The sequence below is a fragment of the Peromyscus leucopus genome, chromosome 18, assembly GCF_004664715.2.
Source record: "Peromyscus leucopus breed LL Stock chromosome 18, UCI_PerLeu_2.1, whole genome shotgun sequence".
Lineage (NCBI taxonomy): Eukaryota > Metazoa > Chordata > Mammalia > Rodentia > Cricetidae > Peromyscus > Peromyscus leucopus.
In genome coordinates this window covers 22579093-22598281 of record NC_051078.1, presented here as the reverse complement: position 1 = coordinate 22598281, position 19189 = coordinate 22579093, and the positions used below count along the sequence as shown (strand labels likewise).

General features: G+C 34.8%; 1 protein-coding gene across 1 annotated transcript in view; it reads right to left on the bottom strand.

The window, feature by feature from the left end:
* The window catches only part of Ptprq (protein tyrosine phosphatase receptor type Q), a 188215-nt gene that overhangs the window by 113881 nt on the left and 55145 nt on the right, over window positions 1-19189 (bottom strand). The window contains exons 18-24 of the mRNA XM_028873029.2: window positions 14494-14654; window positions 13662-13807; window positions 8561-8729; window positions 5680-5970; window positions 5166-5441; window positions 4622-4773; window positions 808-949 (exon numbers count right to left, since the gene is read on the bottom strand). Coding sequence (XP_028728862.1) covers window positions 808-949; window positions 4622-4773; window positions 5166-5441; window positions 5680-5970; window positions 8561-8729; window positions 13662-13807; window positions 14494-14654 — 1337 coding nt within the window. The remainder of the gene's footprint in view (window positions 1-807; window positions 950-4621; window positions 4774-5165; window positions 5442-5679; window positions 5971-8560; window positions 8730-13661; window positions 13808-14493; window positions 14655-19189) is intronic.

Genomic DNA, 19189 nt, shown 5'->3' with positions numbered 1-19189 from the left:
GATCTCAAGTGTCTGCAAGTTCATGGGGAAATTACTGATTTAGCATCTTTAACCTCCAATCTCATGTGGAGGTTCATTAATACAAATCCATCTAGAGCTGCTATGAACTGACTGGAAAATGGATTTTCAGTCATTCAGTACTAATTATTAAAAAAATAAAAGAGGAAGAGGAGTGTCGTCAAATATACAACCCAGTTAGCAGAAGGAAAGGGGCATGTCTAACCCACCATTAACTAATTCACAAAGAAAAATTATCCAAGGCCTACACAAAGTCTAGATGGGGCTCACACCATTGTGCTGCAGTGGTTCCGTTGCTGGGAGACTAGGCCAGTCGCCTTTTTATAGTACTTCATGTTATGAGGGGACTGTTTGAAGTACAAGAGGCAACATGGACTCTTGCATCTCAAATCTTTTCCGGAAGAAAAGTCCTAGTCACAATTCATGAAAAGCTAAATGGTTGTGTTAGAAGTAACTGCTGGTTCACTTCATTGCTCTTCCCAGCCCCAAGGGTAATTCTAAAAATTAGGATATTTTCCCTGATGTCTACAAGCCTACCTTGTTACCTCCTTAAAAAAAAAAAAAAACTAGTCCTTATCTTACTCAGGTCTAGGGCAAAAGTTGTATGTAAATATGCATGTATCAATACATATATATGATTCCAGAAATGACCCAGCCTAACCTTTAAGCACCGGAATTCAATTCCCTTTGAGAGGAATACAAAACAACATTTTATTAAAAAGAGAGGGATGGTGAAAGTCTTGATTAAATATGAGAGCAAACATCGCAGAGGCGGAAACTGTGACTAACCGGACTCTCGAGTTGTGAATTTCACTACGTTACTGAACTGATTGCCATTTCCGACTTTGGTAAATGCAGACACACTGATCGAGTAGGTGCTGACAGGCTCCAGCCCAACAAGCTTGGCATCAGTCTGAAAACCTGAAATATTCTGAAAAGCAAAAGATCCTTAGTCACAAGGCATCTTCAAATATTTATTTGTAATTTCCTGATATATTTGAATATAATGATATTTCCTTTTAGTTATTAATATTCATATCCACTTAGTTATTATTATTCATAAATTCCTAAGAGTAACAATTATTAATATTTTGTGCTACAGGGCATGTTTATGATGCAAGGATGAGCTGCATTTTGAAGAATCTCATCATTTGGGGTTTTGAATGGTTTTTAGAATCATGTGTTTATTCATTTCCTTTCAATTTGCTAAGTGAAAGTTTCAAATTTAAGTACAGTTTCTGGCCAAGCATTAGTAGTCATTTCTTCCAAATTCACATCCACCTATTTCCTAATATCCAACATATCTGTAAATGTTTACTTATCTGTCAGCTACTACTACTCAGTGGAAAGAAAGTCAGAGATGAAACAAAATTTCTGTCTCCATGGAACTTAAGTTGGAAATTCAAAACAACTCCTAAATTTCTATTTTGACAATATTTTTAGGAAAATGTTGGGGGGAAAAACTTTAAAAGGTATGACAGTTGACCAGAGAAGAATATGTTTTCTTGTAGAAAAACTTCCTGCCAATAGTAAAGAGCTTTATTAGAAAACACATCCTAATGAAAGTGAAAAGTCAAGTCATTTAACAGCCTAACAAATACTAAACTGTATCTCTCAAAGTATAAACTATACTGACTGTTCATTGCACATTTCCCTAGGGAATTTTACCAAGAACATCCTTCTAGTTGCTTATATGCGGGGGGGGGGGGGGGGGGGGGGGGGGGGGTGAGTGCCAGGGTGTTTGTTTGGAGGTCAAGCTCTCTCCTTTCACTGGGTGGTTCCAGGGATTGGATTCAAGTGGTCAGGCTCGGTGGCAAGAATCTTCACTAGCTGAGCTACTGCGCCATCCAAAGAGCATTGTCTTAAGGCACCTACACTGATAATAACGCTAGATCGCATTTTAAAATCATCTCCATGAAAGCAGGTGTATTTAGTAATAGATATGTATATATGTACATATATTCTTGCAATACCAATTAATGAGAAAGGAATTCATGAATTTTGAGGTGAGCACAGGGATATATGGGAAGGTTTACAAGAAGGAAGAAATGCTATAATTATAATCTCAAATTTGTTTTTAAAAAAGAAAATCTCCTCAAGCTCACTAATGCTATGGCGACTTGTTCCACCAATACATTTACACTATTGACAAACCATGCTGAGAGATGATCTGTGGATTATAAGAATTACTAAACATAACATGGTCCCCATCAACAAGAAAACTTTATATTAGCTATTAAGGTCCACAAAATGTGTTACTAATAAGAAATGAAGCATGATAAAAATTCATTTTGATTTTTCAAAAGAATGATGACCAGGGAAGTGACTGAACTTGAGAGTGTAATCATTCACTGAAATAAAGTATTTTCTTGGCTGCTGAATACATTTACACAAAAGTAAGTCTTTATAAAGCTTTTCACTAAATAAAGGACTTCTTGCAGCCCATCAGAGTAACCCAAATTTCCAAGTGATGTCAATGTCAGTGTGGACTGATGAAGAGGCAGTGGCATCTGGAGTGGCTCTAATGTTCGTCTGTCCCCACAAAGACACAGGTAATAGAGAACAGAAAAAGAATAAAACAGCAGACAAAGAATTAAAAAGGACATAAAGTGAATCTGGCAGGGAAAGCTGAAAAACAGGGTAGCAGTGAAAGCCAGACAGAGTGAAAAGAGTCGGCATGGTAAACTAAATATTTAGAGGTGGGAATGATATGAGAAGAGATTTAAAGGTCTGAAGAAAAATATAATCATTAAAAAGGATTAAAAATGATGGCAAACAGAAGCAATAAAATGTAGTCATTTTTAAAAAGAAGACTGCTTGCTCTAAAATTATATACTTAATATTTTGTGGCATAAAATTGTATGTTTGCTACTAGTGAAATATTAATGGAAAACACATAGTAGAGAAAAAGAATGTTTAAAGATATTGAAATCATATTCAGGTAACAATATAATGTTCTTTCATGCTCAAAGCTACCAGGACACTACAGGGAATTTTTGTTCTTTTTTTAATCTGTATGCAATGAACAATAATATATTTATTAAATGGCTGGTATTGTTCAAGGTATTTTCTATGGTTTTACCCTTGCAATCTTCAGTAACATATGAAGCTTTTTAATTCTTATTTTGCATTTGAAGAAAATAATCTTAAGAGGATAAGTAATTTCTATAAAGCATCACTGTGAATCTCAATAGAAATATTTGAACCTTTGAACCAGGTAATTTGATGTCAGAGCCTCTGCTTTATTGTTCTGCTAAGAGTGTTTATATTAAAGATCATCATTCAATGGAAATTAGGTCATATATATACATGCACACTCCAATGTACATACAAGGTAATCTCAAGGATGGGATTACTCCAAGGAAACTATTTCTCTCCTGTGAATATTTTCTGTAGCCCATATAGGCAATCTGAAATTATGAGGAAACACTGAGATTAAACTTGAGATTGATAATAAAGGGCCAGACATCTGTGTCACTATGACAAGTTTTATGGTTCTGGGAACCATTCCACATTTAGGAAGTTACAAAATGCAAATTCTACTCAACCTATCAGATATTAAAATAATATATTAATTTCCAGGAAGGAAGACATTGTTCATGATGACAATAATAAGCAAACAAACCATAATTGTTGCTCTGGATTTTCTACTATTGTCTTTGTAAGCTATACATTGTAAAAAACGGATTTATCATAGAAATAAATTATAATATATGTAATATTGAATGTTCACTCTGTATTTTGCACTCTTCTGGCAAATAAAAATATCCCAGGACTTCATTTGCCATTGAGAGAGAGAGAGAGAGAGAGAGAGAGACAGAGAGACAGAGAGAGAGAGAGGGAGAGGGAGAGGGAGAGAGAGAAATTTCTTAAGTAGATATTAGTTCATTGTAACTTATTTTGGCAATCAAACACTAGAACTCATGCACCTAAGGTTCAAATGCATTGCTTTATTGGTGCTTTGCATATTTCTCATTGATTCTATGTCCTAAAAATTGGAAGAAGGAAGAGCTTCTGAGGATTGCAAATGAATTACCACTGAAAGTCACAGAATAAGAATTTATCTTAAAAGATCAGGATGGGTAGCATCACATGCCATCAGAAAAGACTACCACAAGAACAGTATAGACATTTTTGTGAAAGGTTAAAAAGATCCATTTGATACTTATTTTTTCAATAAGAGTAGTATAGTATATATTAGATTTGAAATAAACCATACAAATTACTGTATATTTCCTAGCATTAATTAAATGGTACAGTTAGTTCTTAAAATGTAGAAACTGTGAGAATAAGTAAATTGTTCCAAGAAGTATTCAGCTTTCATATCTGAAAAAAATGGTTCCCTATATTTTTCACAAACATCCTATGTTTCGGGGTGGGGGGGAAGGCTTTTAAACAAATGTTACCATTGTTCAATTAATCATTGTGGCGCTTTTGGTCAAATCCAGAGCTTTGCACATAAGAGGCAAATATCCCACTACTGATCTATTTCTCTTCTCCCTCCCCTGTTTAATATGAAGCAGCACATTTTCCCCCAGCTCAAAACATTTTAATTCAGTTTCTGAGTGTCTGCAATAAATATGTGCTGTTATAATCAACCTACCTTATAAAATACAGTATCAGTGTCATGCTCATGAATTTTAAAACTATATACTTTAACAATACCGCCTGGAAGAGGACTTGGACTCCACGTCAGCCATACAAAATCTGAAGTGTAGTTGATTAAAGTCAAATTCTGGGGAGGTGCTAAAGGCACTGCAGGGAAACACATTATAAAACTTGTGTTCATAAAACATGTAACACAGAAATACTATCTTGAGTCTAGCTTCTTCAAGAAACTAATTCAGAGAGATTTATAAAAATGACCACACGTTGTAATTCTAGAAACGAATACCATAAGTAATTTTGCTCTTATATTTATAACCCTATGCTTCAAAACAGTTTTAAACAGAACAGGTAATTCTGAAGCCTGAACTGGAAAAAAGAAAGAGAAAAGGAAAAAGAAAAGAGATCAGCAAAGTAGGCGAATGATGGTAAGTTGGCTACAAGCTGGATTTAAAGTTCTTCACTGTTCAGGCTGTTTCTTCACAACAGAGAATGCGAGCTGAATAGAGAAATCTCTTGAAGTCGCATATCTCCCGGCTTACCTGATTCATCTGTGTAAAAGAAAAGAATACTGGAAGGACCGAGTCCTTTCGTAGTCCTCGCAGCGGCAAAAAAACTATATAAGGTAAATGGCGAGAGTTCTTCCAGGACTATGTGGTTCCCAGAAGTGATGAAAGAGTGGTTTGCGTGCGGTCCTTGTAAAGTTAAATGGTAGCTTAGTATCACACCATTTGGCTTTAATGGGGGATCCCAAGATAAGAGAATTGAGGTAGAGGAAAGGTTTTTAAAAGTGTTGATTATTGGTGGAGTTTCGGGAACTATAAAAGAAAAAGAGAATGTCAAATGAGATAACAAATTTTCATTAGTAAAGAAGATGCTTCAAATATAATTGGACTTAATTTTATTAGTAGACTTATAATTTTAAGCCCCTATGTCTATTGAAAAGATAATTACCTGAGAACATAATTATAAATAATGTCTTTTGTTAAAAAACACAATACAAACGAAGAGGACATTAATAATCTTCATAAAAAGCAAAGACAGGGTCTTGCCTACCGTCTTCTTCAGTTTTGACATGCAGCCAGGCAGTATAGGTCTCAGAGAATCCCTTTTCTGTTGACGGTGTAATTTTAAATATATAGTCAGTATATTTTTTCAGATTATCAAAATATATGCTGTTTTCATATGTAATCAGAGGCGGTCTCATGGCATGAGAAGTCTGCTGTAAATTCAGTGAGACATAGTAGAAGACAAGGCCATTTGGTCGGGCTGGTGGCGTCCAGCTCACGTTTATTGCAGTTGATGAAATGGACTGAGAAGTCAGGTTTCCAACAAGCCCTTCGGGTACTGAGGTAGGTAGTGATGAGAACATAAAAGCCATTGGTTATCCCAGTGGTAACAATTTATAAATTGAATGTAATTATTGAAACATCAACATGAGCTCATGCATGTAAATTATTTAAATACAAAAAATGCATATCCTTATTAATATGGAAAATTTTCAAAATAAGCTTTATCATTCTTAACACATGTAGTAATTGTGTTTGTATCATATTCTCCTGACTTTCCTTTCTTACCATATGAGGATTACATGTGTTTATATGCAACATGTATTTCTAAGTAGAATCAATGGTTTAGTAATTATCTAAATAAAATGCTTGATTTCCTTATTCCAAAGATTATCTAAATACACAGAGATGATGATCAGAGTCATGTTTGTAGTAAGAATATTTAACTCTAGGATTTTCTGACTCCAGTAACAAGATGTCTCTTGACAATCAAACACTAACCTGAATTTGCACTTTAAGAAATTATTCCACTTATAAAATTTTAATTTTAGGATATCAACTAGACTCAATATAAATTTGAAAGTCTCACAAGACACAATACACAGCAAATAGTTATTACTTATGGTGCTGCAATTATAATTGATAAAATGTTATGGGGGTTGCAGTTATCTTGGGAGCAATCTACAACTAAAGTGTCTGAAATGATATTGCCCACAGTATGCTAAAAGGTTTTGTTAAACATTCATCAACTATATATTTTAGCTTGTTGATTGTATTCTCTTGGTGAAGCTGTCCACTACTCGAGTTATTTTTTGTCAAGAACAAAGAGAAGTCTTTCATATTTATACTGGTAACATAATGATTTTTTTCAAACAGTGAACATTGGGATTTAATTCAGCAGAAATTTAAGTCAAAGTCATTTCTGTGGTGGTATTGTGTTCCCCAAAATATTGTGTACCCTAATAAACTTATCTGGGGTCAGAGAACAGAAAAGCCACCAGTTACTTAGGATAGGCAGTTGTGTAGCACACGCCTTTAATCCTAGCATTCCAGAGGCAGAAATCCATCTGGATCTCTGTGAGTTCAAGGCCACATTGGAAACAGCCAGACATGGTGACTCACGCCTTTAGTCCCAGGGAGTGATGGTAGAAGGCAGAAAGATATATAAGGCGTGAAGACCAGAAACTATCAGCATTTGGCTGGTTAAACTTTTAGGTTTTGAGCAGCACAGTTCAGCTGAGAACCATTCGGATATGAGGACACAGAGGCTTCCAGTCTGAGGAAACAAGATCAGCTGAGAAGTTGGACAAGTGAAGTTAGCTGTGGCTTGTTCTGTCTCTCTGATCTTCCAGTGTTCACCCCAATACCTGGCCTCAGGTTTAATTCTATTAATAAGACTCTCTAAGATTCCTGCTACACATTTCTCAATAGGACAGTAATATTTAAAAAAATAAACAAGGAGAGGGGCTGGAGACCTGGCTCAGCAGTTAAGAGCCCTTTCTTCTCTTCCACGGGACCTGGATTGGGTTCCCAGAGTGCACATGATGGCACACAATCCTCTGGAACTCCAGTTGTGGGGCAGGGGAGTTTCATGACCTTTGCTGGCCTCCAAGGGAACTCTAATTGCCTGATGCACTCACATACATGCAGGCAAAACATCCATACACATAAAAAAAATCCTTAATATTAAACAAAATGGAAACAGAAGCCACATGGGAAATGGACAGTAATCCACCTTTCACTGCATTCTGAAAACTTAAACTGAAACAAAAGAAAAATCAGAATCAAGAGCTCTGTCATCGTAGTTGTGTGAATGTTCAGCATGAACAGCCTTCTGAAGAAGCTTCATAGAAGAAATTTTTTTTAATTGAAAATAGATATTTTTATTATGTTTGTCACAAAGACAATTTAAAAACTGCTTCATGAAGTCCTGTGTGGATTCAAAGTCAGAAAAGAAAGTTAGCTGTTGGGGATTTCAAAGCAACTTCTGAAACAAATGAGCAGGTGTTTGAACTATCACAAAGGTTATCCAGGATTGCAGGAGTGTTCTTCCCTGTCGATTCTGGACGACTCTGACATCTCTCAAAGCAACAGAAGCAACAGGATTTTAATGAATGGATGATAAGAAAGCCTGGTTGAGCCTGTCCAGTACTCAAAAGCTATTTTTACCAAGAACAAGCAAAGTATTCCTTTGTCGTGTTTATATTGGTCAGTTTATGATTTTTTCAATCTATACAATTCAAATGTTATTATAAAGTATGATGGGCAGGAACTATGGCACTTCTTATATAGGAGACTGTAACAGAACAGAACAATGAAATGAGATTTAGCGGGCATTAGAAGTAAAGTCATAAAGAGCATTCAATTTCCAGGCGTTTAGGAAGAACCCTCCTGTAGAGTCCCCTCAGTTCATTCACAGCAGCACAGTGTTAAAATAAAAACCATCAACCCTATGAAATTAATATTATACAGGAAAAAAATGGAAGAAGCTGTTATAGTTGTAATAGAGCCACATTAGATATATTTAAACTCCTAGGACAAGTAGTTAAATATGTCTAGCAGATTTCAATGCTAATGAAAACAAATAGAAGTTCCTGACATTATGAGAGTGTCAAGTTTTCCGATTAAAGACGTGTTGATTTACATACTGTCTTGGTCGGTGTATACATGAATTACGTCACTGCTTTTATTCCCGTCTCCAACTGAAGTGCTTGCTGTTAACCAGAATGTATAGTAGCTGAATATTGCCAATCTATATATTTTTACAGACACTGTCATGCTGTCAGGTTCATTAGTTACTTCCAGGAAGGTAAAGTTCTGAAAAATAAGCACATTATTGTAGTAGTTCAGAGTGTGTTTTAGTAGGCATGGATGTTGCAAAATAATTATTGACCAGGAACTGTCTGCTATTATTTTAATAATTTAATCCTTAAGAGAAACAGCATGAAGTAATGTTACCATAAAAATTAAACTTGAATTACTTTCGTACTAAAAGGGAACTAAATGGTAGCAGTTTTTCTTACCAGATCAATACATAAAATATTAAAGAGAAAAGTACTGGCACTTTACCCTGTAGAAAATGTCAAATGGCCAAGGGAAAACTGCATGGCTATGCTGGCCCAGATCAGTTTCCCTTGGGAAACTTTCAGGTGTTCTTTAAGGCATTGGATATTTTCAAATAGATTTGAAAAAAAAATTAAAACAACTTTTCATTTTCATAATAATTTAATAATAATGGAAATGTGGAAGTATTTGCCTTATCTACAAACTCAAACCATTTCTGTTATTTATCTCCAGTGACTCTTTATTGTACTGTTGTAGGGAACAAAGAAGAGGCAGTTAATACACTCATATACAGAGTTAAAATAAAATTCGATATGTTTTCAGTATTTAAGAAATTTGTGCTACAATTTCCTTTCTGGACAATATTTAAAATTAAAAAAATATATAATTAAACAAAAATAATTCTTAAACAAAGGAAAATAAATTTAAGCAAAACCACAAAGTTAGCTAAGAGTGGTGCACTTCGTAATTCCAACACCTGGACGAATGAGTCAAGGGGATCCCTAGGTCAAGGTCAGTCTGCACTATATAGTGAGTTTCAGGGAGCCTGAGATACCTGGTGGACCCTGCCTCAACCAAAGTGCATTAGTATCAACACTTTTATAAGAAAAATGCGCCATACAATTTACACGAATTACTTTAAAGCTTACAGACCTAAACTCAAGTATAGCAAAGCGGGACTGGACCAAATTCTAATCTCAATGGTTCTCGGCCTTTAACAATAAAATTGGAATAATTCTTCCCACTTTATAGAGAATAACTCTTTATAGAGAGTTATTGAGGATTAGACTAAATGACACACACAAACCAATTAATAGTGTGCTTAACCACAATAAAGCAAGAATAATTTGCTTAACTAATTAATGTAGGAGACTCTGTTTGAGTACAGGCAAGATGGTTCTAAAATTTATTGACTTAAAAAGTCACAAGTTTTGTGGGGGCTTTTGACATTATCTGTCAGTACAACAAAAGATTTTCTTTGATTTTTGTGGTGTCTTATTTGAGAATAGACATTTTAAAGCAATGTAACAATTCCTTGGAAAATGTAATTTATGAGCTTGGATGCCTTCCAATACACCAACTATACACATAGAGTAACTGTATATGTAGAATAACTATACATATAGAATAACAGTACACAGAATAACTGTACACATAGAATAAATGAACACATAGAATAACTGTACAAATAGAATAACTATACACAGAATAACTGTATACATAAAATAACTGTACACATAATATAACTGGCTGATGTAACCACAACTTAAAAGTATTAATTATTGGAAGGTTATTAGAATGAATCTTAGTTTTTCATTGAAATAGAATTCATTCAAATTATCTATAAACATCACAAATAAGCAATGGATTATTTTGAATCACCCAAAATTTGTTCCAGTTGGGTGTATGACTTAGCATGCATAGACATGAAGCAAAAACATAAAATCTTAGACATTATACAGGTGACCATTTCATTAATTTATACACCTCATATACCTTATTTTTGCCTCATAATGTCTTTTGGCTCAAATTATCCAATTAAACCTTACACTTTATTCATGTAAATATAGCCAGAAGGTACCCTACAAGTGCTTTCTAATTTGATTACCGAGCAAACTTATTTTAGCACTTTTAAATGTATATGGCATTCTGTCAGAGGTATTAAGAAAACGTGACACATAGTAGAAACTGAATAATGTAAGTGGTAACTTCCTCTACTAAACACAATGTGTGATAACTGAATAAAGGTAGATCATTTAGCAGTAGCAAAGAGCTTATACTACTCAAGAAAGCATGGAAAGATGGCTTCAGTTCCTGCTCAAATGCTTCTGAATCATAGCTAAGTGCTGAAAATCTTGCTCCATGGCAATAATTTTAATGTTATTTCCATTAAAATATTTGTTGTTCATTAAACCTATACATGAAACTGTTCCAGGAACATAGATGGAATATAAATATCATATATCCCTTTTTTTTCAATGCATTAGCTATCACAGAAGGATTCTAAAATATGGACCAGATGTCCAGAATAGGAGGTAAATAAAGAATGCTAAGTGTGTGTGTGTGGGGGGGGGTTCCACAAAGTTCTGTGGGAAGGAGAAAGCAGAAGATAAAAGCTATATACATAATCTGCTACATAATTTTTCATTCCAAGTACTTCTTCAACCAACTAAAAAAAGATAGAGATGATATGCTACTTTGAACATCAATTTTACGAGTGCATTAAAGCCTGAGTGAATGTCAAGCAACATGAGACTGTCTCCTGAAAAGTTTTAGGATCGTTAGCCTGTGCCCTCTTGCAGCTGTTACACTTAAAAGCATTCTTAAAATTACTTGATAGGAGATAACCTGTTCTAAAACTGATGAGTTGAAAATGGGATCATATTATATATGCAGGTTTGAATACGTAGACTTGGATGCTTGTGCTGAAACCATAGGTAGGTGTTCACAACTGAGGTGCAGTTGGAGCCAAAGAGAATCAAAGTGTAAATCTGCACAAACTGCAAGAATAATGGACAGAAGTGAAACAATTGCTAAGATCTCAAACTATACAAACAATGCATTTAGCATAAAAAAGGAAAAATCTTCATGTTGAACATCTCTTATGGAATAATGAAATAATGGTCAATCTGTGAGTGAATCTGTGGTAATAAATAATTGCCTTGCTTCTTTTCAGTTTTCAAAAAGAGACAGAATATCTGCTTGATGTACAGAGGAAAAAAGCAGACATTTCTTTTGTTCTTTGTTCTTAAGTCATTTGTTTAAAAATATCTTTGCATATAATTAGATATATATATATCTTTATGTATATATCTTTTATAAAGTAGTCTTCCTATTAAATATGGATTTATATAACTCCAGTTAGAGGACAACATGTGAACAAGACTTAACCTCTGTACATTAAGTTCTACTGCATTTGCCCTGAGACGGTTTGCAAAGCTCTGTCCTTAACCTATGAGCTCAGCAAGCCATACTGTAACCTAGACCTAGAGATATCCAATCACAAGTTCTGACTCTAAGCCTAGTGTCCTGAGTAACAAATGGAACACCGTCACTGCAAAGTACAGACTATCTGCCTTCTCTTTCCATTAGAAAGACACCCTGAAATGGGAACTGCCAACTCACCATCAATTCAGTCATTTTGCCCAGTAAAAACTTTACTCTGCAAATTACAGTATTTTTAATACATGTTTCTCAGATTATATTCTAACTCCCCTGTCTTTGATTGAACCCCACAACCATAAATTTCTCTTTTTTATATATTAGAAATCTGAAAATATTTAATTTGGAGAAATCATATAACTATTCTGTACAAAACTGAAAACATTTCTCTAAATTAAATTCATCTTGGCTCATTTATTACTACTATATTCATATTCCAGATAGTTCCCCTCTGCAAGCCACAGTCCCAACCCTACATTCTGCAGACTAATAACCATATGCCTATTGATCTTTGTTATATCTGATGCTAAGCAATAATAATATCATTGCAACTATAGAAACTCTCTTCCCAATAATAAAAAAATTCAATTGAGGAAAAAAATACTATACTAGAAATATTTGCTCTTGAACCCACAGATAAGTGTAGTCTTCAGCCCTCATCAATGAAACTTTTCTTTCAATAGAGACAATTAAAGAAAAACACAACCAATCAAAATGCAGAGTTGTGGAGGCCAGTCCCAATGGACAGACCTACAAAAGGGAGTGAACATTGTTAGCCAGAGGGTCAGAAGAGTTTACTATGAGATTTGTTTGTCTTAGTAATGTCAGAAGACACACCCACAAAGTCTTATTCATGTGACTTCCCAAATGTAAGCTGAACAAGGACAACATCAATGGAAATGCCAAAGCAGATGGGAAAAGCCTTTGAGGCCTCAACCCTACAGAAGGAACTACAGATAACTAACCAATGCAGAAAGTAGGAGAATTAGTCTTCTCAGGGGAAAAACACACCAATTAGTTCTCTAAAACCAAACACTCAGCCCAGAAAATATATGTATGAGTAACATTACACAGACTGAGCAGGTTATGTTTACGTATTTAGGAATATATACCATACATATATGTATGTAACAACAATGAATGAAAAACAGAGGTCATGAATTTGAAAGAGAGCAAGGAAGGATATATGGGAGGCTTTGGAGAAAAGAAAGGAAGTGAGAAAATGATGTAATTATATCATAATCTCAAAAACTAAAATAAATAATTAAAAATATGTGCCAGGTGGTGATGGTGCATGCCTTTAATCCCAGCACTTGGGAGGCAGAGGTAGGGGGATCTCTGTGAGTTTGAGGCCAGCCTGGTCTACAAAGAGAGTTCCAGGAGAGCCAGGACTGTTACACAGAGACACGTTGTCATGAAAACTGAAAAAAAAAAATGCAAGAAAATTTAACCACCGAAACTGTGTTGTATACAAACAAAATTAAAATATGTTTTCTGCTAAGAAGTGAGAGTAAGTGAAACCATTGTTGTTTAAAAAGAACAGTTATTGGAGAAAATAGAATTGAAGTTGTTTATGTGATACCAACTTCACTGCTGTAAACATGTAAAAAGCAAGAGTACTTGACTTTTCTCCACCACTATTTTATACATCAATGAGATTTTCATAAAATACAACTGTTGCACAATTATCAATATAAATAGTCCACAATATTAACGACATGAAAATTAATACTCAGCTCTTACCTGCACATAAGTACCTGAAGCATTCTGGTAGTAAACAGAATAATATTGTATGATGCCATTAGGTTTTACAGGAGGCGTCCAAAAGAGAATTATTGATGAAGAACTGAGATTCACATAATGGACATCTTTGGGAGGATCACTGGGTGCTATAAAACAAGCAATTCAGAAACTTTGCAGTCAGGGCTACAAGTTAAGCTGAAGTATCTAAATTTTGCAACAGCTGATAAATGAAAAATGGGAATAATCATATTTGAAAAATCTTAAATTAGGAATAGTATCTACATGAATGTCAAAAATGAAATGCATGCCATGCACCAGGCTTTCCTTCTACACTTTTATCATTTAATATCTATAGAGGGGACTTTCTTACTCATACAGTACTATCCTAGCTCTAAAAGATTGCCACTGCTTTTGATTTGCAGATAACACCATTGCCAGTTTCTAGTAGAGTACATGAATATGAAATCCTATTTTAATGTACAGTCTTGAATTAATAAATGCTAAAATCAAACAGAAAGTCAACATCAGTTAGTTTATTTTTCTACATTTAGCCTGCAGATAAAATGTTGAGGACATGTTAAGTCCTGTGCTGAATTTATCCACAGATCTTACTCCTTAGCTCCTCATCAGAACTCTGTGATGTCATACACTGTTTCAAACGGGAAATTGAAGCAGACAGATACTTCGAGTTCCCAACTTTACACAGGTAGGAAGTAGATGCAATTTCACATCCAGCTAATCATGGCTGTTAGGCTTAGTAACACATGTTGATATTTGATATTATTTTTGAGCTGAATATTCTTTGAATTGACTGAGATCTTTGAGAACTCACCTCCCTCTGGTGTTCGGAAGTTAATGATACTGCTTCTTCTTTTCCCATCACCAAATCTGGTACTTGCTGTTACATAGGCACTGTAGTCAACATCATAGTCCAACTCTGACAATTCCAGTGAGGCTTTAGTTGCATTAATAGTTTTTAATGATGATTTATCCCTAAGAGAGACAGGAGAATAGTAAAACTAACATTTGGATTAAATGCCATCAGGTACTTTGAGGAACTACTACATCAAAAATATGTAACACTCATATTGAGTAATTTATGGACTTAACTTTATAGAGATGTCACTTATTCTGAAATATCAAAAGTAGCAAATATCAGAACACTTCAATAAATTAACTTCATTAGCTTCCAAGTATATTTAGTAATTCAACCCAGTGTTAAGTGTTTATAATTACAATTGGCTTGGGCCAATTTTAGTGAATCTGGGGATGGTGCAACTTCACTGGATTGAGTTGCACGTAGGAAAAGCACAACTTTGGATATGTCTGAGGGTGTGTCTTCAGAGAGGATTAACTGCTGGGGAAAGATAGTGTGAAAGTGGATGATATCATCCCAGTGGTTGAGGGTCGGGGTAGAATAAATGTAGAAAAGAGAATGCCTAGTACAAGCCATATGTAGCTCTCTCTTCTTCCTGGCAGCCATGAGGTTAGATGCTCCTATAAGATCATGCACCATGACTGAAACTTCTAAAACCATGAGCTCTGAGTCTTTCATTCACTCAACATAGCACTATAGTACATCCCATAATGCTACCTTCCAACCTCTTCAGAGTCATGGTGACTTCATCCTTCATATGCTGCCTCTGCTGAAACACTCTCTGACTCATTAACCTAACTTTACCACCAACATTCCAAAATGAGAAGTCTGGTCAAGAAAGTTCCCATGACCAGTGTTGGTTTATATTGAATGCTTTAAACTTTAGGTATCATTTTTTTTTGGAGACATGATATCACTATGCATCTCATGCTGACCTTGAACTCATGGTTCTCCTGCCTCAAATTCTCAAGTACTAGTATTACTTGCATTATTCTATTACGACATTTCAATAGGATGAAAATCTTGTAATAACGACAAAAATGGTACTATGCATAGTTAGTTTTATATCATACAAATAGTCATGTATAAAGATTAGCTTTTATATTACTCTGGAAATTTTTAGATCCATAAATTTAATAAAGAGCTATATGAGAATTGTCTTAAAACCCCAATCAATGTCCTTCAGCAAATCCTTTAAAATTATTTTACACTGGCATATTATTACATACTTAATAAATCCACAACCACTTTGAGGTTCTACACATTTTTATTTCTATACATGTGTTGACATATATCTGTCAAATTGTGGTTCAGTATTCCTCCTCATAGTATTTGGGAAAGAAAATAAGCTAGAATCACAATATCACTTTTACTCCATAGTCTTTTACCTATACCTTTTAGGATATCCCTTTAGCAATTTTGGAGGAAACTATCTCTCAATTTTACTGACACACAAAGGGACAAAATTATTAAACAAATCCAAGCTTCATTCAAGAATATAGCGAGTAAATTAGCTTTGTATGATTTTACAAGAACATTGTGTCTCAATTCAAAGTACATTGAAAGAATAAATGTACAGTGCTCTAATAAAACTATTTAATTAATGTATTTGCCCTCAGCAAGGACTGTGTATCATTGAAAACATATAATTTGTTGACATAAAGCAGAGAAAATGGTACTTTATCATCTTGATATGATGAGCATTATTTCATGATGAAAAGTTTAGAGGAACAAATTATTTTAAACTGTAAAAGATTAAGACAGATTTCTGAATAAATCATCTGCAAACTATGACTAACATGGTAGTGGAAACAGAATGATTACACATCAATCCTCATGAGTAATTTTGTAGAGGAATATTCATGACAAGGAGAAGAGTCACCCAGAATGCTAAATATAAAATCATTCATCTCAAAAACACAGTGAAAGAAAGACTATCCAAAGGGATGGTTTTATGAGAATTTTGAATTATTAAAAGAGCTGGAATGATGGAAATTTGGAATCATGGGAGATACAGGAAGCCTAGAATAGAGATCCTGCCCCACATATCACACATCACTTTTAGATTTAAATATTTTAGATTTAATATTTTAAGGGAACCACAGATAACTATGTATGTATCAGAGCTAGGATTCAGTACTATGTCTCACAAATTTGAAATCCATGAGTAGTGAATGATGATACCTGCACCATATCTTCTCAATTAAACTTATAATGGCAAAAGTTCTCTAAAACATTAGTAATCAAGAAGCAAAAATCAGAAACTATCACCTCTTCATAGCAACACTGTCCAAAGCTTACAAGAAATATCACAGTAAAAAATTGCTGGAAATTAAAAATACATTTTAGCTACTTCATTATCATTCATATATGCTTCATTATGTAGATTATCTTCTTGAGTATATTGTATTTTTGCTTTACATTTGTGTAAAATAACCCCATTAAAGTAACCATTAGTTGTATAAAGTGCATTATTCATATGGCAAACACCCTAAAAGAGTGAAGAATAAGCTTTGAACCTTAAAAATATACTTTTCATTTATTCACCGATCCAATATATAATAAAGTTACAATCAATTGTGAATGGTAGTTCACTGTCTTAAGTTCAGCAACAAAGCAGATTTCTATGTAAGTGTATGTAGACATGCTAAGTGTATTTTTGTCTATATCTGTGTGTGCGTAGTTATGTGTGTGATTAGCAAAGCCAAGTGTGCTGGCAAATTTTCTATTTACCTTTTGCATATTGAGAGCCAATCTGAGGGCCTGGAGAGGTGGCTCAGTGGTTAAGAGCAATGGAATATTCCCAGAAACCACATGGAAGTTAAAAACCATCTCTAACTCAAGTTCTGGGGGGAATCTGATGGCTTCTTCTGACCTCCTCAGGCACCAGGCACACATGTTGTACACAGACATCCACGTAAGCAAAACATTCATACGCATAAATTTTTAATTAACCAATTAATGAAGCAAACCAGTACTATATAATTTGAGACCAAAAAATTTCATAACCCAGAATGAGAAGATGAATCAGTTGATAGGAATTCTTTTTTTTTTAATGTGACTTTTTACTATCCCTTTATTTAAAGAATTCTTGTTCTTTAAACATGAGGGCCTGAGTTCAAATCCCCAATACTCATATAAAAAGCTGAGCATGGCTCTGTGGGCCTGGAAGCTCTGCATTTGGGTGAGTGTGGATGGAGACAGGCAGCTACTGAGAGCTTTCTGGCCAGCCAGTCTGGTTCAAATATTGAGATCAGGTTCAGTGAAAGAATCTATCTCGAGGAAATAGTATAAGAAGGATAGAAGGAGACTACCCATTGGCCTTCTATAGCATAGATATGTATACCACACAGAAGCAAACACATATATGCACTGCACATGCATGTACAACACACACACACACACACACACACACACACACACATACTCACACACATTAAAAAAAAGGATCCCTTGCCATCTATCAAGAAAAAGGAGTATTTTTTTATTCATGATATAAAAATTTTGAGAGATGAGACTGGGAGGCATAAGCTAATCATATTAGAGTGTCTCGGGGGAATAAAAAAAATACCAAAGTAGATTTGGGAGGGAAACTCCATGTAAAGAGGCTTATTCTTGCAGCAGTGAAAAAAAAAACTGTAAAGCCCTTTGAAAATCTCAGCATGGTGTGTTACCCTATACAGCAAGGTCTATGAGGTCCTGAACCAACTAACCAGAGTGACCAGAAGACGTGGAGGAACCTTTCAGGCACCACACAGTTGCAGACTGAGGCTAAGGAAACAACCAAAAGAGTCTATTATCTGAGGGCCAAGGGGACCTGGGGACTTGGATAAGTCTTGAGAAAATCAAAGATAAAACAGAAAATAAGAGCTTTCAAAACAGGAACTATAACTGTAAGTCAGTGTCAGATAAATTCTCAACAGAGGCCAGGTTCATGGAGCTACAATAGCACACACTGGAGACACTTGCACCTGGCTTTCACCAAACTTCCCTTGTGCTCAAGTCTATCTTGAAAGGAATCATGGAAGAAATATCTCTTCAAAGATGAGAGAATAAGTATTTTCAAAGAGGAATTGAACTTTGAATTTATTGTTTGCCCAAGAAAAATTAAGCTAATTCCATGGAATGTGAAAAGCATGAGTTGCCTCAAAGGTCCCCACAGTCCTAACATCATTAAAAAAAGCATAATGAATAAGTTATTGAGAATAAATGCCTTGTTTTATATAACATGTGACTCTAACCTTGCTAGAACGTTAAATATAAAATATCTGCCATATTGCTCATTTTCACAAAGTCCCCCACTTTATACACTTCGGTATTAAAAACAGACAACTAGAATTATAGTCATGCTCCTAAAATAGGTGGTTAGTATAGATCATCATCGTCCAAGCCCAGAAAGATATAAATCCAATACAGCAGTACACCTTAGTATGTTCTCCAGGCTCCTGTGTACTGTGCATTATGCTGAGATTCCCAGATGCTTTTGTGGAGAGGCAGGGGATAGCACAAAAGAAGATGTTTTACTTACATTTTACTAAAACATCAGAAATCCAGGATTCAACATGCATGGTTCAAACATCAGGAAGCCACTGTTGATTCATCTCTTTTATTTTTTCATTTTTACTCCTATAACCAATCAATGTATCACCAG